The following is a 22,251-nucleotide window of genomic DNA, read 5'->3' on the forward strand; positions in this document are numbered from 1 at the left end:
GTATTCGTGTCAATTTTTGGAGAAAATAAATCATGTTCTGTTTTTGCGATTCGCTGACCCTTCCTATATACTTTGCACTCCGACAATGTGTTTGTATTATTTGTTGTTGTTGTGACTTTCTGACCCCGTCCCGACTGGACGTCTGAGGACAAAGAGCTTCACAGCTCACCGGATTCCTCCCGCAGTCCAAATTAAGATGCCGATTCTGAAAGAGGTCCCCACAACGCGTCTGGTGTTTGTTGTTGTTGTCGAATTCGACGCTGGGCCTCCAGGAAGCTCTGGGTGGCCATGAGCGTGGTTGACGAGGATGATGACGATGATGATGTGAATGATGTGGTGCTATCGGCATCATGGCACGAGAAGAAAATAGTGCGCCTTTTGGCGTCATCTGGTCCAACACCATGTGAGACTAGGCTCTAAGGAAAGCTGTCTCGGGTGTGGACCAATCAACTTCAAGGACAGTGCATACATTATCAGAGTTATGTTTTTTGTTTGCATTACGACCGCAGGTGTTGTGGTCAATGCAAACATGACTCCTTGTAAAAAAAGGTGTCAGTTTTGTTGCCAGATAAAAGGGTAAAAAAACAATTATCATATTTTTTCTTCCGGCAAATGAGGTTTCAATGGAAGAAATGAGCAGTTTGAGCATTTTTTTTACCTACGTGACTTTACCGAAAAAAACCTAAGAGTATGAATTCTTGCAGTCATGAAAGCTTCAAATCTAGAAGCAGTTTGGACATCTCACAGAGCAGCGGTGTCGGAGAACATCCCACGGAAGCGGACACCCCGGAGCTACTCGTGAGGTAGCGTCACGTGCACGTACAGGCACCGCGAGAGAAGATGACATGACACGCATGATGATGATGATGTCACGTGACGTGCAAGGCATGATGGGAAGACCTATCCTGTGGTCGTAATCGTGCTTTTTGCTGTCTATAAATCACCTGCTCGCCTTGTAATCCGCACGTCAGATTATCACGGTCACTACGTACGGCGCGAAAGAAGTTCAACATGAGTAATACTGTTTAACACGCAGGCTTTCGCGACCAATATCCATAATACAGGTGTTTTTTGGGTTTGATCGCGTAAATATATGAATGTGTCGTCAAACCCGCCACCACCCGACACAGCCAATTCGTAAGGTTTGTCACGTAAACAGAAGGGCGCCAATTCGTTGCGACCACAGCACAATCGATGTGCTCTCCCACGACACATTTATATATTTGCGCGATGTAACCCACAAACGAGCCCCTGTGTAATGGATGAGTAACACTGTGCCTCTCGTCAGCCACACTCACTCAGACAATGTCAGGGCGGGTGACGCGAGGCATAGCACGCGGTCGCTGCTCGTTGTTGCAAGAGATGGGGGGGTCACGGTTCGAATCGGGCAGGCCGCCCCTGGTTACTGCTGCGGGGCGGATTAACCGCGGGAAACAACTCCGCGTCGTCCGCGTCACGCGCGGACGTCACAAAGACCCCCTGACGTCACTGGGAACGCGGGGGGGGGGCGTCACGCGCCGCTTGGAGCTATGCACTTATTAAATCCTCTAGTTTGAAAAATAATTTCTTTAGAACTGCCTTTTTCGTGCTGTTTGTCCTTCGCCCGCACCTCCAATCAGCGCTGTTGGCTACGCACGGTAACGAAAGAACTTCAACGAACATGCATACAATGCTGTTGAAGTTTATTTTCTTTGTCATTGTGGAGGATAAATATTAAAGTTGTATTTGTTATAACCAGGCCGAGGACTCCAGAGACCGAGATAGAGGAGGCCCGGCTTACCAAAATAACAAAAAGCAAAACACGTGAAAGTAATCTTCTTGGTTCTTTCGGTAAAATCACGTAGGATGGAAATAATAAAATAATAAAAATAAAACATAATAAAATAATTCTCACGACGTTTCGGCCACAACGCAAGCAGCCGTCCTCAGGTGGAGAGCAGGTCTGTCGAGTAGACAATGAAAGTAAATTTCACGGTCCGCTACGTATACGGTGCGAAATAAATGCAGCATACATAGATCCCTCGTGATAGCACTGCGCTACAGCAATGGCGTACATACCAAATGTATTAAATTATTCATCTCAATAGCCACTGCGACAGACAGGCAGAATGATGACCTGTGTTACCCCCCCCCCCCCCATCTTCCTCTGTGAATAATTACCATGGGAAGCACTCGGCGAGAAGGGACACAGCCCATGATTTACATCCTGCCTGGATTTTCAAATAAAAAGTGAGAATGTGACCAAAGCCATGAGCAGAGAGAACGCTGCTGTTGGTGGTGCTGGTGGTGACGATTTGTCTTCATCACGGTTTTCTGAGCACAGGCGCTAAGGTCCAAAATGCCAAACGGCCAGCAACAAACAGCACCAGATTAGAAGATCGAGTTGTCATCGTGGCCACAGCCTTTGATGCCACAATCACGACCACCACCATCACAACCACCACCATCACCACCACCATCACCACCACCATCACCACCACCATCACCACCATCGCCAACGCGTTCTTTCCCCTCCGCCAGATCCCGCAGCTGCTACAGAGTCGACTCACAGCCACCTGCAAGGTCTACCCTGGGAATCTCATCCCACCGTCTGGCGTTAGACTCACACAGAGACCTATAGACTCATCACACAGAGACCCATAGACTCATCACACAGATACCCATAGACTCGCGCGGAGACCCATAGACTCATCACACAGAGACCCATAGACACAGAGACCCATAGACTCATTACACAGAGACCCATAGACACAGAGACCCATAGACTCACACAGAGACCTATAGACTCATCACACAGAGACCCATAGACTCATCACACAGATACCCATAGACTCGCGCGGAGACCCATAGACTCATCACACAGAGACCCATAGACACAGAGACCCATAGACACACACAGAGACCCATAGACTCATTACACAGAGACCCATAGACACAGAGACCCATAGACTCACACAGAGACCTATAGACTCATCACACAGAGACCCATAGACTCATCACACAGATACCCATATACTCATCACACAGAGACCTATAGACTTACACAGAGACCCATAGACCCGTACAGAGCCCCATAGACTCATCACACAGAGACCCATAGACTCACCACACAGAGACCCAAAAACTCATCACACAGAGACCTATAGACTTACACAGAGATCCATAGACTCACGCAGAGACCCATAGACTCGCACAGAGGCCCATAGACTCATCACACAGAGACCCATAGACCCATCACGCAAAGACCCATAGACTCACACAGAGACCCATAGACTCACGCAGAGATTAATTGACTCACACAGAGATCCATATGCTCACAGAAACCACAGATCTGCCCTATCGGTATCCCACCGTCTACGCTGGGCAAGTGGACCAGCGGCAAGCGGAAACATTTTTTTTACTTTCATCCCAAGCTCCATCAGTTACCGCACGGCGCTCGCCCAGTGGCATCTGGAAACGGTTTCGTGTTTGCTCCAAAATTCCATCTTTGTGGGAAAATCCAAACACAAGTCAGAGATGTGCGTGCGTGCGTTTATATGCGAGTTCATGGATCTCTGTGTGAGTGTACGGTTTTCTATTTGAGTCTGTGGGTGTCTATGTGAGCCTATGGGTCTATATTTAAATTTGTGGGTCTTTATGTAAATCAATGTGTCTCTATACGAGTCTATGGATTCATATTCGAGTCTATGGGTCTCTATGTGAGATTATGGGTCTCTGTTTGAGTTTGTGGGTCTTAACGCGAGTCAATATTTCTCTATACGAGTCCATGGGTCTCTATTTGAGTCCATGGGTCTCTATGTGAGACTGCGGGTCTCATTGGTGGTCCGGCTGACACCGTGGCGAGATGTTAACTACCTCGCCGGGTCTACAGGAGGTCGTGGGTTCAATTCCGACCCTCATGCCTGCTGTTTATTTGGAGTTTGCGTGTCTCTATCTCATCATCATCACGGTGGCTAGGAGATGTTAACTGCCTCGCCTGGTCTACAGGAGTTCGTGGGTTCGATCCCGACCCCGACGCCTGCTGCTGTTTATTTAGAGTTTGCGTGTCTCTCTCATCATCATCACGGTGGCTAGGAGATGTTAACTACCTCGCGTGGTCTACAGGAGTTCGTGGGTTCGATCCCGACCTGACGCCTGCTGCTGTATATTTGGAGTTTGCGTGTCTCTCTCATCATCATCACGGTGGCTAGGAAATGTTAACTACCTCGCCTGGTCTACAGGAGTTCGTGGGTTCGATCCCGACCTGACGCCTGCTGCTGTATATTTGGAGTTTGCATGTCTCTCTCTCATCATCATCATCACGGTGGCTAGGAGATGTTAACTACCTCGCGTGGTCTACAGGAGTTCGTGGGTTCAATACCGACCCTCAATGCCTGCTGTTTATTTGGAGTTTGTGTGTCTCTCTCTCATCATCATCACGGTGGCTAGGATATGTTAACTGCCTCGCCTGGTCTACAGGAGGTTGTGGATTCAATTCCGACCCTCACGCCTGCTGTTTATTTGGAGTTTGCGTGTCTCTCTCTCATCATCATCATCATCACGGTGGCTAGGAGATGTTAACTACCTCGCCTGGTCTACAGGAGTTCGTGGGTTCGATCCCGACCTGACGCCTGCTGCTGTTTATTTAGAGTTTGCGTGTCTCTCTCATCATCATCACGGTGGCTAGGAGATGTTAACTACCTCGCGTGGTCTACAGGAGTTCGTGGGTTCGATCCCGACCCTGACGCCTGCTGCTGTATATTTGGAGTTTGCGTGTCTCTCTCATCATCATCACGGTGGCTAGGAGATGTTAACTACCTCGCGTGGTATACAGGAGTTCGTGGGTTCGATCCTGACCCTGACGCCTGCTGTTGTATATTTGGAGTTTGCGTGTCTCTCTCATCATCATCACGGTGGCTAGGAGATGTTAACTGCCTCGCCTGGTCTACAGGAGGTTGTGGATTCAATTCCGACCCTCACGCCTGCTGTTTATTTGGAGTCTGCGTGTCTCTCTCATCATCATCACGGTGGCTAGGAGATGTTAACTACCTCGCCTGGTCTACAGGAGTTCGTGGGTTCGATCCCGACCCTGACGCCTGCTGCTGTATATTTGGAGTTTGCGTGTCTCTCTCTCTCCCCGTGGCCGCGTGGATTTTTCTCCGGGTCCTCCGGTTGTTTCCCCGCGCATTTAGAAACAACATCACGCGTTTAGAGTATTCGGTTGCTAGAAATGTCCACATTCTGAAAAAGAGCTATACAGCTAAGTGGTCGTTGCCTGGTTAAATAAAACAAAAATCGTTTCGTTGAGAACCGAAGCTCTCAGCAGTGCTGGTCCCAGTGGCTTTCACGAAAATCGGTCAAACGATGATCACATCAACCACCTCCACGCTCACTCCCACACGTCAAGGCGTCGCTTTAATTAATTAATCAAGCCGATGCGCTTACGATCATCGATCTACGTAACTTGATATTTATATTGATACCATAAACGTTATCTGTCATTACAGCACTGGCTATGGATTCATAAAGTGGGGCGTGTGCATACACACAAAGACAAAGGTCTCCCATATAGCCGCACAGATTGTTGGGGCAAGTGCCGATTGCGAGCACGTTAAGGTCGGCACGGTGCAAAATGGGGTGGTTCGGTTCGCACCACGCTCGGCCACCTTTGTCTCCCCACGTCCTGAAGTCTACACATGAGGCTGAGTCGACCTAGGGGAGGCCCAGGACTGATTCAGATAATCGTGACTGGTGTTGGTTGTCCGTGAGCGGGCTATCGAACTCGGGTCGCCCGGTTCGAGCACAGAGCCCTAACCGTGACACCAAAGACAAAGATCCCCCGTATAGCCTTAACAGACTGTAGGGGCAAGTGCTGTTAGCGAGCACCTATGAAGGTCAAAACGGTACACGAGTGGGTGGGTGGCCAGCACCACGCCCGGCCGCCTTTGTCTCCCCGAGTGGCGATGTTTACACACCGCACCGGATACTCATTTGAGTCTGAGTCGACCTAGGGTGGGAAGCCCAGGACCGGTTCAGATAATCGTCGCTGGTGTTGGCCGTGAGTGGATAATCGAACTCGGGTCGCCCGGTTCGTAGCGCAGAGCCCTGACCGCTACACTACCGCTCCCCACACAGACACACACACTCACACACACAGACACAGACACACACACTCACACACACAGACACAGACACACACACAGACACAGACACACACTCGCACACAGACACACACACAAATAGGTCGTACGCACTCGCTACGAACCGATTGCACACACGTGCACACGCACTCCGAAACGTCGCGAGACATTCCCGCAAAGCGACGGATAATTGAAGCTTGACTCAATTTTTCTGAAATCCCACCTCGACCTCCCCCCCCCCCCGGTAACTCAACGCGTTTTGGGGGGGGGGGAGTGCCCCCCCCCCCCCTTCGCAGCACGCGTCTCGCAGATGAACGGCACCAATCAGCAAAGAGCGTGCCCGCTAAACCAATCAAAAGGGGCTTGGCCGGCAGCTTCCATTATGACGTGGTAAGTGATGCACGAGGAGGGGGGGAGGGGGGGAGGGGCACGCCGAGGAGTAGCCCCCCCCCGCACCCCCACAACGCAGCCCCCGGCGATTGTCGGCATGTGTAGTGTTGTAAAGGACGGACTTCCTAAACTTCTGTATGGCACACACTGTTTATTATCTTAACACACAGTCCCTATCCTAGATGTCTTCGGCCGACTTGGGTCTTCGTGTAGCAGAACTGGCCAAGAGCTCTCAGCGCTCCGGCTTTTATACCTGTTCGTGGCCGGGTTGTCCAATCCCCGGCCACCCTGTGGAACCCTCCGATTGGTCCTTCCCAATCTGGCGTTTGGATCCTACCTCACCCCATTTGACCCTGACCGTTTGATTGAGCGGGAAACCCTTGTTTACGATCCGATCCCTCACAGTTTGCGAACAGCGAGTAGTTAACGCCACTACACATGCACCGCCGCCGCCGATGGAAGCTGTCGTCCGCTAGGAGGAGGGCACTGCCTGAGGACCTCCGCGTCGATGGGCACGTAGGCCTACTCTTCCCGATGTCGCGTTGGACGGGACTGAGCTTGGGTGTGCACCCAAGTGACACCGATGGGTGGACAGGGGCGATGGTGATTCGGGCGTTCGGCCGTCGTTTCAATTGCCGGAGATTTTAATTCAACCGGCGAACTCTGGATTGCAAGTCCGGTGTGCTAACCGTTGCCTATAATAGGGCACCGCCCCCCCCCCCCAAAGCGCGGGGCCCGGGGCAGTTGCCCCGATTTGCCGTGAACCCCGAGGGGACGGCTCAGCGTCAACGGCCATCTCGAGATGTTACAGAGCCAGGGGAGAGCAGACGGAGGAGGGGGGAGGGAGGGAGGTCACGAACACAAGACACTGTTGTGGTGTTTATTTTTTCAAACTCTGGTGGTCGTCTCCGGAAAGGCGGAATGGGAGGTGGGGGCAGGGAGGGGGGAAGAATGGAAGAAGGGAGAGAGCGAGGTAGAGAGGGACAAATGGCTAAAGAGGACAGGAGAGAGGGAGGCGGGGAGTGTGATTACATCTGACACCGTGACCTTGAAGAGCGGGGCACACCCTCCCCAAAGCGTGGGGCCCGGGGCAGTCGCCCCGATTGGCCGTGCACTCCAGGGGAGGGCTCTCCGACACGCTCTCCACCTCTCGCTCGGCACGGTGGCTACTGCGTCACGTGCCACCAACGCCAAACTTCATCGACCGAGGTCGCCTTCACACCGAACACGCTGTGGTGGTTGCCACAACTCCTACGCTGGACATGCGCATAGGCCTCGCTTTGGGCCTCTGCTCAACGGCCGTGATTTAAATAACAAACCCTGTAACTCACTGCCATGGCGCCATCTAAATCACGGGCTCGTAGGTGGAGCACGTGGAGCCCCTCGGGGTGAAGGGAGCGGGTGGTGGCAACAGCGGGGGGAGTTTGTGCAGTTTATAATCACATTTTTATATTTTACATATATTAATATATTTTTTTATGGATGCGCCTTCGCCCAAGGCGCTATACAGAACATAATGATTTTGAGTTTAGATGGCAGGGGTAGTGCTGCGAGGGTTGAGGAATGAGTGGCCGAGATAGAGGGGGTGCCTAGGGATCACGGAAGGGATGCGGGGAGGGACGGGAAGACGTGCGGGGACGAGGGCAGGCAAGGAGAGGAAGATAATTCTATAATTGATGCACACTGTATGTTGAACTTCTTTTGCACCGTGCGTAGCCAGCCGCGCTAATCGGAGATGCGGGGGGAAGGACAACAAACTAAACACACTACAAGCAGTTTCTAAAGAAATTAGTTTTCAATCTTGATTTTAAAAAAAAAATTATGAAGAGGTACAATGGGCAATGGAGAAGAGGTTCCAATGTTATGATTCTCTTCCATCTTTCTTTGCTCATTGACGAGGCCTGGCCGCACAGTCTCCTGTTCCCGCGATGTCTCCTCCTGCTCATCCTCCTCCACCGGCATTCAACACGGCCACAGTCGGCACGCGCCGAGGGGCGACTGCGTTCACAAGCGACTCTCCTCCTCTGTTTCTCCTCCTCCATCTCCTCTTCCATCTCCACCGTCTCGTCGATCTCCCGTATCTCCACCACCACCACCGCCTCCTCCTCCGCGTCCTCCCCCGTTCACCGCGGGCATCACGGCCGCTCGGCCCCGAGGCGTGGTGACCACAGCCACCGCCGCCACCACCGCCCCCTCTGGCGCGCCTTTCACGGAGGCGGCGGTGCGAAGCGCGGCGCCGTAGACCGCCATCGACACGGACGCCGCTGACGCGCTCCGGACGGACGAGGCTGCGGTGCCGCCGCCGCCGCCGCCCAAACCGGGGCACAGCCTCAGCATGACGGAGCGGCGGAACAAGATGTAGACCCAGGGGTCGAGGATCTGGTTCCAGGTCGCCATGCGGATGCCCAGGATGAGCGTGCTACAGTGGCGCTCGGCCGGTATGAGGCTGCTCTTGAGCGCGATGGTGGCGATGAACACCTGGAGGAGGGGGTGGGGGGAGAGAAACGAGGATGGAGGGGATCGCCACCAGTGAGAGCTTCGAGAGTTGCCGTGGGGTGGCTGTGGTGGTGGTGGTGGTGGCGGTGGTGGCGGCGGTAGTAGTGGTGGTGGAGTTGGCACAGGAGGGCGGTACAGCTGGTGGTGCATCTACCGGTCATCTCGGTCGGCCGACCCATTGCACCTGGAGGGTCTGTCCCGAGACCTCCTGTCAGCAGTGGGACTTCGACACTTCACGTGGTAGCCTCAAGGTGCACCTAGCCTGGCACAGGCGCCGTGGTGACGTCACCGTCACGTCACTTAGTGGCGAATGGTGGTGGTGGTGGCGATGGTGGCGGTGGTGTTGGTGGGGTGGCTGCGGTGGTGGCGGTGGTGGTGACTATGCACGTGGCCTCTAAACCAGAAGCTGTGGAGGCATCGAGGGTTGGTGATGCTCCCTTCTTGTGGCCGTCGATGGAGAGCTCTCGCTAGGAAGAATCCGTCTACAGCAAAGTGCTAACTGATATCACCAGTGCCTTTTGTATGGGATCGAGTGTTGCCCCCTCGCACGCTGCGGCTGCTCTGCTCTCCTCCCGCATGTAGGCACTCTTTAAGTGTCCGGTAACAACTTAATATAGATAGAGGATTGCAGAGCTCGCAGTGTGAATCTGGTGCCGGGCTCACCGCATTGCTGCAGTTCCTCTTCGTGCCCCTCGCTCCCTCTCTGGGAGAGGATCGAATGGCGTGCGGGCGCGGTGCGTTACAAGTACACATTATCGTCGTCATAATTCGGATACAATAAATAAAGCGGGCCATCCGCCTCCTATTTACTTAATTGCTGCAATTTACTTTCGCGTGTTTTGCTTTTTGTTATTTTGGTGAGCCGGGCCGCTCTTGCAAATGGGTCTCTTCTATCTCGGTCTCTGGAGCTCTCAGCCTGGTAAAAATAAATACAACTTTAATCTTTTCCTCCACGTGACAAAAGAAAATAAACCTCAGCAGCATTGTATGCATCTTGAACTTCTTTCGTACGTAGCCAACCGGGCAGATCTATAGCTATCTGTGTGAGTCTATGGGTCTGTGTGTGAGTCTATGGGTTCCTGTATGGTTATGTGGGTCTCTGCGTGAGTTGATAAGTCTCTATGTGAGCCTATGGGTCTGTGTGTGGGTCTATGGGTCTGTATGTGAGTCTATGGGTCTGTCTGTGAGTTTATGGGTCTCTGTGTGAGTCTATGGGTCTGTGTGTGAGTCTATGGGTTTGTGTGTGAGTCTATGAGTCTGTGTGTGAGTCTATGGGTCGGTGTGTAAGTCTAATGGTCTGTGTGTGAGTCTATGAGTCTGTGTGTGAGTCTATGGGTCGGTGTGTAAGTCTATGGGTCGGTGTGTAAGTCTATGGGTTTGTGTGTGAATCTAGGGGTCTGTGTGTGAGTCTATGGGTTGGTGTGTAAGTCTAATGGTCTGTGTGTGAGTCTATGAGTCTGTGTGTGAGTCTATGGGTCGGTGTGTAAGTCTATGGGTCGGTGTGTAAGTCTATGGGTTTGTGTGTGAATCTAGGGGTCTGTGTGTGAGTCTATGGGTCTGTGTGTGTGTCTATGGATCGGTGTGTAAGTCTATGGGTCTGTGTGTGAATCTATAGGTCTGTGTGCGAGTCTATGGGTCTCTTTGTGAATTCAATAAGTTACACGATGCCTGCTGCTGGTGGAGGTGGTGGGGCTGTAAATTATGAATTGTTTGTTATCACGATAAAAATATCTCCAGTTCTGGTTTTCCCATTTGTGGCTTTTTGGTCCATGAATACCGGATCGGGAACCAAAACGAGGGTCCCACCGCGAGCGAAGAGTCACTCTCCCCGTGAACGAGAGCCTCTGACGACGGAGCGGCGGTCACGGGGTCACGTGGCCACGTGAGGAAAACCCGGACTGGATCGTCGTAACGACGTCGACGACCGTGAGGAAATGACGAGGGCGACGACTGACAATGAAGATGATGAATATCGCGATGAATTAGTGACAAAAGAAAAAAACACGCAAATTAAAACGAAGACGACAAATGACAGAGAGACCACGACCACTAAACCGGGGTCCGCTCGGCTCAGCAACCCCTACAGTACTCTTTGGTTCTTTCGGTAAAGTCACGTAGGTACAAAATAAAACAAATCATGACGTTTCCGCGCTTTATTTAATTTTTCTACTCTACGTGACTTTACCGAAAGAACCAAAGAGTAATCCCTGCAGTCACGAAAGCTTCGAATCGAGTTTGAATGGGACGACTTGCAAGCCAGAGCCGGAGCCAGGGTCTGTTTACTCGACACCCATGCAGCCTCCTCCTCCTCTTCCCCATCCCAACATCCACAGCCGGGGGGGGGGGGGGGGTGCAGGGCAAACCACGCCGTGTGGGGCCCCCGACGCCTTCAAAGTATTACATCTGACGTGGTGACGTCGAAACGCGACGTAGGTCACGAACACAAGACAAACTCTTTGGTTCTTTCGGTAAAGTCACGTAGGTGGAAAAAGTAAAATCAAACGAATAAATAATCCACCAGCAGATCGAACCCCTACAATAATTCCGCCGCCCGGCACATCTCGACGACTGTGGCCACCGCTTTGCCAAGCTGCCACTCACCGCAGTCTCTTCCAGCAGGCGACCCAGAGAGCGCCGAAAATACTCGGCGAGAAATTGAACCTCGACAACCTCAACAACAACAACAACACCGCCACCGCTCCCCCCGAAGTCCCCAACGACCCGAGGGCCCTGTCTCTCACCAGCAGCGGAGTCCAGCACACGGTGGCGATCACCATGATGCCCAGCAGCTGCACCACCATCTCCAACTCGTGCTTGTTGGCGCGGTGCCGCCTCCGAGCGCCGGCCCCGGCCCCGGCACCGGCACCGCAGCGGCGAGCTCGCACCAGCGTGAGCACAGTGGTGCTGTTGAAGAGGTGGGAGGCGGCGAGGGACACGAGACCCAGGAGGGAGAACACGACGGCGCCGGCCGCGTGCGCCGGCTGGCCGCAGTGGAGGATCGGGGAGGGAGTGGGGAACAACGCAACGCGAATGACGCTTCGCTGATGTTCCGACGATGGTGATAATCGTCAAGGAGCTGTGAACCATCATCACGCCAACTCTGATCATCCTCGCAGCAGCAGCGGCGGCGGCTTTTGTCTAAGCCACCGAACAAAGACGGTGGTCCTCCTGCGACCGTCTGGAACGCTCTCACTTCTGATATTAGGAAGCCGCTGGAGCTATGCACTTTTAAACCATCATCTAGATGGACAAACTCATTTCTTTAGAACTGCGTTTTGTGTTTAGTTTGCTGTCCTGACCCCGCACCTCCGATGAGCACGGTTGGCTACGTACGAAAGAAGTTCAACATTATATGATATATCCGACAAACTGCCTTTACGTGCGTGCGTCGAACTTCTTTCGCACCGTACGTTAGCCAACCGTGCCAACCGGAGCCGCCCGCTGACCCCGGCCGCAACTGCCAGCGGGCGCGTCGGGCACCGACCTGCAAGACGCCTCCGTCCGCCCCCTCCGTCGCGAGGAAGCACCACGAGCCCGGCCACTGCACCGAGTAGGAGCCGAGGCCGGCGGCGGGCGCCACCGCCACGGCGAGCGCGAGGGCCCAGACGGCGAGCACGGCCGCGCCGGCCCCGCGCCGCGTCACGACGGCGGCGTGGACGAGCGGCCGCGCGATGCCGAGGCGACGCTCGACCGCCATGGCGCAGCCCAGCAGCAGGGGCGACAGGCCGAAGAACACCATGCAGCCGCCGAAGAAGCGGCAGAGGTGGCGCCGGGGGTCCACCCTCGTCCACTCGAGGTCGAGCGCGTGCATGCTCACGACGACGGCGCCCGTGACCGCCAGCCCGGCGAGGTCGGTGGCGACGAGGCCCGTGACCACGGCGAGGAAGGCGCCGCGCGAGCGGCTGCGCGTGCGGCGCGCCGCCCTCGCCACCACGACGAGGGCGAAGATGTTGGAGGCGAGCCCCGCGGCGGTGAAGATCGCCGAGTACCAGGGCGAGGTGCGGTTCGGCGTCGACTTGGCGGCGCAGGAGGGCGACGTCGACGCCGTCGCGTTCTCCATCGTCGACGCCGTTGGAGCGCCGCTCGCGTTGAAGAGGACGCCCGGCAGCGAGAAGGCCGTGGCGCCGGCGGCGGCGGCCGCGTTGTCGGCCGCCACGAGGGCCATGGCGAGGTTACGGTGGCGGAGATCGGCGAGGGTGAAGATTGGCGGTGTTTGGTGAGCAGGCTCCCGGTATTGACGGAGAGGTCTCACTGTCACGAGACCGTTTCAATATTGATGAAGGTGATGTTGGTGATGAAGGAGGTCAGGCGATCCTGGTGATGAAGGTCAGCAGGTCCTGGTGATTAAGGAGGCGCCTCGTTTATTGAGGCCCCAATATTCATGAGCCGGGTACCGACGGAGTATGTGACAACGGGAGGGCAGATCGTCGGAGGGCAAACGGCCGGACGCTCCCTACGCAGTGATCCCTTCCTCCTGCGCCATCATCAAGCGACGGACGCCGGCTTTGACCGACCGTAGGATACGTGGTTGCAGTTCGGTAAAGTTCAATTTATTTTAGAAAAAAATAAACAATCCTCGGTGCCACGTGGACCTCCGAGGGCAAACTCCGCTCGGTCGTCGGGTCTCGGTCCATCAACTTTAAAATGTCCGCAGCCCAGGGGCCTCCGCCAGCCGGAGGGCCTCCACAGATGAAGTGAAAAGTGATTTCGCTTGTGAATTACTGAATTTTATTTGTTGTTAGCCTTGTCAAAATCTATTTTATTTTTCTTTAACTTTGTTTTCCTTTGGGAAACATTACTGGGGGCCCTCACAGTAGCTGTAGCCCAGAGGCCTACAGGCGTTAGGGTCGACCCCGACGCTTGATACGCAGAGCGAGCCGGTCAGTTGCCAATACCGTATCGACGTTCACGTGTTTCGGTTTACACAGAGAAAGAGAGAGATGCGTGTGTGTGTGTATATAGTCGTAGCAGGCGCAGGTTTTTGTTGTTGGCGTGTGATCGTCACGCAGATGTCGGGCGTTGAACGACGTTTGGACGGAGGTCTGACACGAAGTCGTTGAACGAGCTCCTTGTCATCGTTCGGACGGTCCGCCCAGCGGGGTCTTCCTGCACCTTCGAGTGTGCTGTGATTGTCGCTGGCCGCTCGGCGATTTCTTCTTTCTTTCGGGGTCTCTTTGGGCTTTGCGCTCAGCGAACCGGCGACTTAGAAAAAAATATCAAAATTGAAAGAATCAAAACGCATCGAGCGCGGAGCTTGAATGGTGACGACGGACGAGACGCGTGAATTCCCGCACGCCCCGCCTCTGCCCTCGATGAAAAGAGCTCCTTAGCGAAGTGGGCTTTAACTCAGTGGGGGGGAGATATTGTACGTTGCCGGTTCTGACTCTCTCTCGCTCTCTCTCTCTCTGGCGTCTCTATTCTCGCGAAGACTTCGCCAGGGACTTTGACGCGACCGGGGCTCGAGCGACGGCTCGCTGCAACAAAATAACTTACAAACTCAGCCCAGAGCCATCGTGACGACCACCAAACGCCACCACCACCGAGGATGTTTCACGCCCCCCACCCCCCCTCCGTGTGTGTTGTTAAAAAATGTTTTTCACAGAAATACCGGAGAAATGCTTTCATCCGCTGGTGGGTTGAGAATCCGTTGAAGTTTGTTTTTTTTGGCCTATCTGGTTTCGCGATGACGGAAGCCACGCGCGTCTCAGCGGTCGAAAAGTCCTGCAATGAGAGTGAGAGAGAGAGAGAGGGGGTCGGGGTGGTTACGTGGCTGCAATGGAAGTTTCGTTAGGCAATACACAGCCGCCGTCATAGGAACGTGGAATGTCTGTCTGTGGCTCGCAGGCCTTGAAGGGGTAGGGAGGGTGAGCAGCGACACCTCTTGTGTGAGTGAAACGTGATGTTACACACAGGGTGGCCAAAAGTTCGGACTCGTCGACTTGTTATATTTACGTTGGCAAATCCCACAAGGTGACCACCGGATCTCACGTATTCATGACAAATATTCCAAGCTGACTTACGCTGACATAAATTCTTTTTTTAATGGGAGACAAAAATAAATTGCCACCCCCCAAGATGACGTGCTTATGCTCAAGCTGTCAGTCGAGTTATACAAACCTGACCTCACTCACGCACGCGCGCACAGCGACCGGATTATAAGACGCACCGCTCAACTTTTACTTTATAATGCAGAGTGAGGGAATGGTGCGTCGTATATTCCAGAGACTGCAGACATCATTGTGGTCATTTTTTTCCAGCAGCAGCAGCAGCACCGCCGCCGCCGGTGTGAAAATGGAAGAGAAAAACAACCGCATTTGATTCAGAAAGTACGTGGAGCCCGACTCTCACCAGCAGCACTTAACACTCCCAGAGGCACGGGATAGAGGAGGCACGGGATAGAGTTTCCCTTCGACGTTCACAGTCGTGGCACCGACGCCGAAATGGGACCGGACTACGGGGAGATGACGCGCGGCTTCAACTCAGCAGCAGCAGCAGGAGTCACTCACGCCTGTCAACAAGACCACGTGACCGCAAACGCTCCCATCCCTCACTCCACGGGATCCCAATCTCATCACGCACTCTCCTGCCTCTCCCCTCTCATCTCACTCCACTCCCCTCCACGCACTCTCCTACCTCTCCCCTCTCATCTCACTCTACTCCCCTCCACGCACTCTCCTACCTCTCATCTCACTCTACTCCTCTCCACGCACTCTCCTACCTCTCCCCTCTCATCTCACTCCATTCCCCTCCACGTACTCTCCTACCTCTCCCCTCTCATCTCACTCCACTCCCCTCCACGCACTCTCCTACCTCTCCCCTCTCATCTCACTCCACTCCCCTCCACGCACTCTCCTACCTCTCCTCTCTCATCTCACTCCACTCCCCTCCACGCACTCTCCTACCTCTCCCCTCTCATCTCACTCCACTCCCCTCCACGCACTCTCCTACCTCTCCCCTCTCATCTCACTCCACTCCCCTCCACGCACTCTCCTACCTCTCCCCTCTCATCTCACTCCACTCCCCTCCACTCACTCCCCTACCTCTCCTCTCATCTCACTCTACTCCCCTCCACGCACTCTCCTGCCTCTCCCCTCTCATCTCACTCTACTCCCCTCCACGCACTCTCCTACCTCTCCCCTCTCATCTCACTCTACTCCCCTCCACGCACTCTCCTACCTCTCCCCTCTCATCTCACTCTACTCCCCTCCACGCACTCTCTTACCTCTCCCCGCTCCTACCTCTCTCATCTCACTCTACTCCCCTCTACCCAGTCTCCTACCTCTGTCCTCTCATCTCACTCTCCTCCACGCACTCTCCTACCTCTCATCTCACTCCACTCCCCTCCACACGCACTCTCCTACCTCTCATCTCACTCCACTCCCATCCACGCACTCTCCAACCTCATAAAAAAACATCATCACCACGACAATCATCATGACCAATATAATCACCATCTTTACTCACCACCACTACCGCGTGGCATCGCCGTCATGGGCACCACTTGGAGGAGAGAGAGGGAGGGAGGGAGCACAATAGGAGGCATCTGACTCTACACAAGTGAAGGCTGCCCCGAGCCTGGCCACGGGCGAACGTGGAATTCGACACCCGCACAGGACACAAGACGAATACGAACGCCAGTGGGTGGGGGGGGGATTGAACACAGAGGCCCCCCTCCATTTGACCCCCAAGAGCGGCGTCTGCCGTGGCCTTGAACGTGAATCTATAACAGGCGACGTTTCGGGCAATGGCCCTTCCTGAGTTGTGTTTGTCACGCACGGCAGTTCGCCCATCCCGAGCGCTATCCAGGCCCAGCCTCGCTAAGCTTCTGAGATCAGTCGAAATTGGGTTCTTTTGGGGTCACGCGATCATATGTTTTGTATAAAATCATTTTATTTGTATTTTTTCACTTAAATTGTAACCAGCTCGTGCGGGCATGTGGATTCGACTTATTCCATGATTACACACACGCGTGTGTGTGTGTATAATAAATATGCTGCCCTTTAAACAATCAGCAGGCATTGCGTGTGTGCATGTACACGTGTGTGTGTAACGTTTTTTTATGCGAGTGTGTGTGGGGAGCGGTGGTGTAGCGGTTAGCGCGCTGCGCTACGAACCCGGCGACCCGGGTTCGATTCCTGCCCACGACCAAAGAATGACGATGATTGGTGGCGAATATCTAGACCGGTTCTGGGCGTCTTCCTCTCGGTCTACGCCTCGACCGAGTACGATGTCTAAACATCAGCGCTCGGGAGACAAATGCAACTGGGTTTCGTGCTCACCACTCACCCCGAATTTAAAGAAACTTGCTCCACTATTTCGCCTGCCGCGCCGGAGATTAAAGTGTTTTTCTCACGGCCAGGGTTCTCCATGTCTCGCGAACCCCACCTCCCATCACGCTCCGTTCCACGTTTACCAATTTCATATACCCCCGCCCCCGTCCCCTATTAAAATTTTAAATGAACGAAACCCCCTCGAACGCTTCACACGCCCGATGATTTTAAACACGTCCCGGCGATTAACGCCGTCTGCGTTACCAAAGCCGATCCAAATTAAGTTTGGGATATCGGTGTGTGCGTGTGTGTCACGCGTGGTTCAAGTTCATTTATTAGGTATAGCCCCGTGAGCCATTCGGCTCTTGAATCGGGTGCAATCGCAACAAACAAAAAACTAAAACATGTACAAGAAAACATCTCAAAGTGACTATGTGACTAAGTGCAAACAGAAAATCCAGGGGAAAAAAACAGCAAAAATTCCAGAAACAAGCGCCGTACACCAACGCTGTGTGCAAAAACCTCAGTGGGATGCAAGGCAAATAACAACAACAACCACAAGACAACTTAGATTAAGGCCATCCGTCGAACTCCGTACTACAACAAACAAACATGGCCAAACCAAAAAACTTTTCGAAATCACCAAAATAAAGCCATAAAAGCAATGTAACAGTGATCATAGGAACAGTGACCGAATTTTCAAAATAAACGACATAAACAACATGTACCAGCAAACCCTGCAGCCATGTGGTGCCACGCATGGGCCGCCCGTGTACCACGTGTGAGCCATGTGTGTGCGGGTGTACCACGTGCTACGCGTTATGGGGTAGAACGGGGCGTTCATTCGGTTACCAGCCATGCAAAAAAAACACGGATTTTTTTGTTTGTTTTTCAACCCAAGTGCGTACGCGTATACGTTTATGTATCCGTGTATACATATCTCTATGTATGTGTGTATATGAGTATTCGTGTGTGTATGCATCAATGTCTATGTATTTGTATACGATGTATCTGCATGTGCGTATCTGCAAACATGCATATGTATATAGTTCTATGTATGTCTATGCGTCTGTGTATGTATACGGGTGTATGTTCATGTGTATACGTATATCTATAACACAGGGGTTTTCTTTTGTTAGATCGCGTAAATGTGTCGTTAAACACGCCACCACCCGACACAGCACTATTAGTAAGGGTTCGTCACGTAAACAGAACACGCCAATTCGTCACTAGTACAGCACACCGGTGTGTTGGAGAGCAAATCCACACCATCTGTACATACGATTCTATTATCTACGTGTCTCTCTGTGTAAGGACGTAAGTGTGTTGAACTTTGTTCACACCGTACGTAGCGGACCGTGCTAATACGGGGAAGGACGACAAACTAAACGCAATAAGCGGTTCTAAAGAAATGACTTTGTCAATATAAAATTATAGACGATGATTTAAAAGTGAATAGCTCCAGTGGCTTCCTAGCAACGGAAAGAAGAGCGTTCCAGACGGCCGCAGAAGCCGCGTCTGAAAGCGTGCGATGTGTGTGTACGCATCTTGTTACGTGTGTATATGTAGTGCCGGGTTATTCTAATAGCTAAAGTAGCTACATATGTAGTAGCTACGGGCTCCGCACTTTCAAGGGCCCCGCGCTAAATGACTTCAAGCCATCAATTCCGGTAACAGTGATTCTGCACTTGCTCTATTACTATAGTACTATACCGCCTTCGACTTTTACGAACGACTGCGTGTTTAAGGTTAGCGATTTATCGTATTTTCTGTGGCTGTATAGCAAATAAAATAAAAATAGAATTACTTACTATCCAAGTAAAAGATTGGTGTTTTAATATTTATGTTTTTATTTTATTTAGGGCCCCTTTATAACATAGCTTCATCCGGCACTTTATATATATGTGTGTTTGTGTCTACGCACGTACGTTTATCCGTAGTCGTGTGTGCACGGTACACCTCTACGCGTGAACTCGCCTCGTACCTTACCTCCCTCGCCCACGCGCCTCGTCATCTGTCCCTCGAGCGAGAGCTCCACTCGGCTCCTCCGAGTGGAGCGGAGAGGCGGGGACCGGGTCCAGCCCAGGAACTCCCTCCCACCCTCCCCCACCACGGAGCAGGGGAGGCGGGGGCGACGTGGAGGGTAGGGGGTGGATGTGGTGGGTGGAGTGGTGGGGGTGGTTGTGGTGGGTGTAGTGGTGGGGGTGGTTGTGGTGGGTGTAGTGGTGGGGGTGGTTGTGGTGGGTATAGTGGTGGGGGTGGTTGTGGTGGGTGTAGTGGTGGGGGTGGTTGTGGTGGGTGTAGTGGTGGGGGTGGTTGTGGTGGGTGTAGTGGTGGATGCCCTGGTGGTCCCCTCTCTTTAAGAAGGGGGACCGCACAGACTGTAACAACTACAGGGGCATCTCACTCCTCAGTGTGCCGGGAAAGGTCCTGGCAAGGATTATTCAACATCGCTTTGCCAGGCACGCTGAGGAGAGGCTTGCGGAGCCCCAATGCGGTTTCAGGAAAGGGCGGTCATGCACAGATGCAATATTTTCTGTCCGTCTGCTACAGCAGAGGTGTAGGGAATTCCAACAAGACCTACATCTCTACTTTATTTACCTGGTCAAGGCCTATGATACCATCAGTAAGCCTGGGCTCTGGGTAGTTCTTCGTGCTTTCGGAGTCCCTGACCCACTACTCACAATCATTAAGGACCTTCATGATGGTGAGCGGGCCCGGGTAAAACTACGTGGCCGGGAGTCAGAGCCATTCGCTGTACACCTTGGGGTGCGACAGGGATGTTCTCTGGCTCCCTACATTATTTAACATCTATTTCGACTACGTAGTTCGTGACGCCTTCAATAGCTGTACCGGAGGAATTTCCATCTGGTACAGATACAATGGGAGGCTGATCGATGCCCGGGTGCGGTCAAGGGATGGCTCCCTATTGCTCAACCATGTTATGTATGCCGATGATCTGGTAATTGCTGCTGACTCAGAGGAGGAGTTGGAGGCGCTGCTGCTGAATCTGGAGCTTGCCACTAAGAGGTGAGGCCTTACCAACAGCCCCACAAAAACTAAGCACCTGCCTGAGTATTTTGTACCATCGGACACTCGACCCCCACAATTCCCAATTGGTGATAAGGCAGTTGTGGAGAGAGTGGAGAGTTTCCCATACCTGGGCAGTGTGCTCATGACCGGCTCCAGTTTAACAGCAGAGGTCTCACTCCGAATCAGTCGAGCGGCATTATCTTTTCATCGGTTGCGTAACGCTGCTGTGTGGAAGCTACCTGGTCTGTCGATCCGCATGAAGCTTCAGGTCTTCTCGGCCACGGTCATTCCCTCCCTTCTCTACGCTTGCGAGACGTGGACCCCCCTAATGGAACATGTTCGCCGGTTAGAAACATTTAGGCTGGCCCGCCTACGATCCATCCTGGGTTTAACCATGCTGGATTGTGTGAGGAGCTCACAAATCCTTGAAATATCTGGACAAAGTCCCATCGGTGAGCTTCTCCGGCAGGCAAGGCTGCGTTGGCTGGGTCATGTAGCCCGCATGCCCAGCCACCGCATGCCTACACAGCTTATGTTCGGACGGATCGAGGGGGCTAAACGGGCGCGGCACGGGCTAGAGAAGAGATGGAGTGATGTGGTACAGGAGGATTAGGAGCTGAGTGGACTTGACAATGACTGGTACCAGCGGTATCAAGATCGGCCTCAGTGGAGGAGGCTCGTGAAGGACGCTACTGGGCAGTTGGAGGCAGTCGCCTTCCAACAACAACGGAGGGCGGAGGAGCGACGCTCGCAACAACGAGCAGAGCGCCGGGTGGTCAAAGCACAACAAGTTGGCACAGTAGGGGGCACAGGTGGTGCATCAGCCAGTCGTCTTGGTCATCTCAGTTAGTCGACCTGTGGCATCTGAGTCTGCCCCGTGACCTCCTGCCAGCGGGAGTTAGTCACTTCACGTGGCCTCAAGGTGCACATAGTCTGGCACAAGCGTCGTGGTGACGTCACCGCCACTTAGTGGCGAATGGCGGTTGTTGTTGTAGTGGTGGGGGTGGTTCTGGTGGGTGTAGTGGTGGGGGTGGTCGTATTGGGTGTAGTGGTAGGGGTGGTTGTGGTGGATGTAGTGGTGGTTGTGGTGGGTGTCATGGTGGGGTGGTGGGTGTAGTGGTAGTGGTGATTGTGTTGGGTGTAGTGGTACAGGTGGTGGGTGTAGTGGTGGTTGTGTTGGGTGTAGTGGTGGTGGGTTTAGTGGTGGTTGTGGTGGAAGTAGTGGTGGTTGTGGTGGGTGTAGTGGTGGAGGTGGTTGTGTTGGGTGTAGTGGTGGGGGTGATTGTGATGGGTGTAGCGAAGTGACGAGTTGTTAACTACCTCGCCTAGTGTACAGGAGGTCATGGGTTCGATCCTGACCCTGACGCCTGCTGCTGTATATTTGGAGTCTGCGTGTCTCTCTCCACGTGCTCGCTGTGGATTTTTTCTCCGGGTCTTTCGATTTTCCCCTCCACATTTAGAATCGACATCACGCGTTTAGAGGATTTGGCTACTGCTCTACATTTCCGCGTGATAAACCACTTCGTTGAGCTATCATTTGTGTCCACGTTGCTCCTGGAAAAGAGCTCTTTAGCTCCGTGGGCCTTACCTAGTAAAATAAAATATTGTAAATAGTAAATGGTAGTGATGAAGACCGCTTGTGTTGCGATCGAAACGTCGTGGGTTTTTTGCTTTTATTATTTTCAATAAATTTTTACTTTTATTGGACAATTTTTTTATTGCGGCTTTTTTATTTTCTTATTTTCAATTTATTATTTAAATCTATTTATTTTAATTTAAATTATTACAAATTAGCATTTTTATTGTATTATATATATATATATATTTTCTATTTACGTGACTTTACCGAAAGATAGGTGTAGTGGTAGGGTTTGTTGTGGTGGGTGTAGTGGTGGTGGGTGTAGTGGTGGTTGTGATGGGTGTAGTGGTGGTTGTGGTGGGTG

General features: G+C 52.9%; 1 protein-coding gene across 2 annotated transcripts; it reads right to left on the reverse strand.

Moving 5' to 3' along the window:
* Positions 1 to 6,440: 6,440 nt before the first annotated feature.
* LOC133349686 (thromboxane A2 receptor-like) lies at positions 6,441 to 19,323 on the reverse strand. Of its 2 annotated transcripts, XM_061563349.1 has the most exons (5): positions 19,265 to 19,323; positions 14,614 to 14,726; positions 12,490 to 14,207; positions 11,747 to 11,986; positions 6,441 to 8,987 (listed from the first exon to the last, which is right to left on the reverse strand). In XM_061563349.1, exons 3-5 carry the CDS (start codon positions 13,168 to 13,170, stop codon positions 8,514 to 8,516), a joined length of 1,395 nt encoding a protein of 464 aa, XP_061419333.1. In that variant the 5' UTR covers positions 13,171 to 14,207; positions 14,614 to 14,726; positions 19,265 to 19,323; the 3' UTR covers positions 6,441 to 8,513. The 2 variants fall into 2 exon arrangements, with proteins under 2 accessions (XP_061419333.1, XP_061419325.1); XM_061563341.1 differs by having other exon boundaries at positions 12,490 to 14,726.
* Positions 19,324 to 22,251: the final 2,928 nt, after the last annotated feature.

Source organism: Lethenteron reissneri, chromosome 4 (assembly GCF_015708825.2).
Source record: "Lethenteron reissneri isolate LAM-NWPU_2019-01 chromosome 4, ASM1570882v1, whole genome shotgun sequence".
Taxonomy (NCBI): Eukaryota; Metazoa; Chordata; class Hyperoartia; order Petromyzontiformes; family Petromyzontidae; genus Lethenteron; species Lethenteron reissneri.

Bases quoted from the DNA above. Each gene is read 5' to 3' on its own strand.
- LOC133349686 (XM_061563349.1), bottom strand. From the start codon at position 13,170: ATGGCCCTCGTGGCGGCCGACAACGCGGCCGCCGCCGCCGGCGCCACG. The intron at 11,987-12,489 runs GTCGGTGCCCGA...CACTGCGGCCAG, and splicing joins CGGACGGAGGCGTCTTGCAG to CCGGCGCACGCGGCCGGCGC. The intron at 8,988-11,746 runs GTGAGAGACAGG...CCCCTCCTCCAG, and splicing joins TGTGCTGGACTCCGCTGCTG to GTGTTCATCGCCACCATCGC.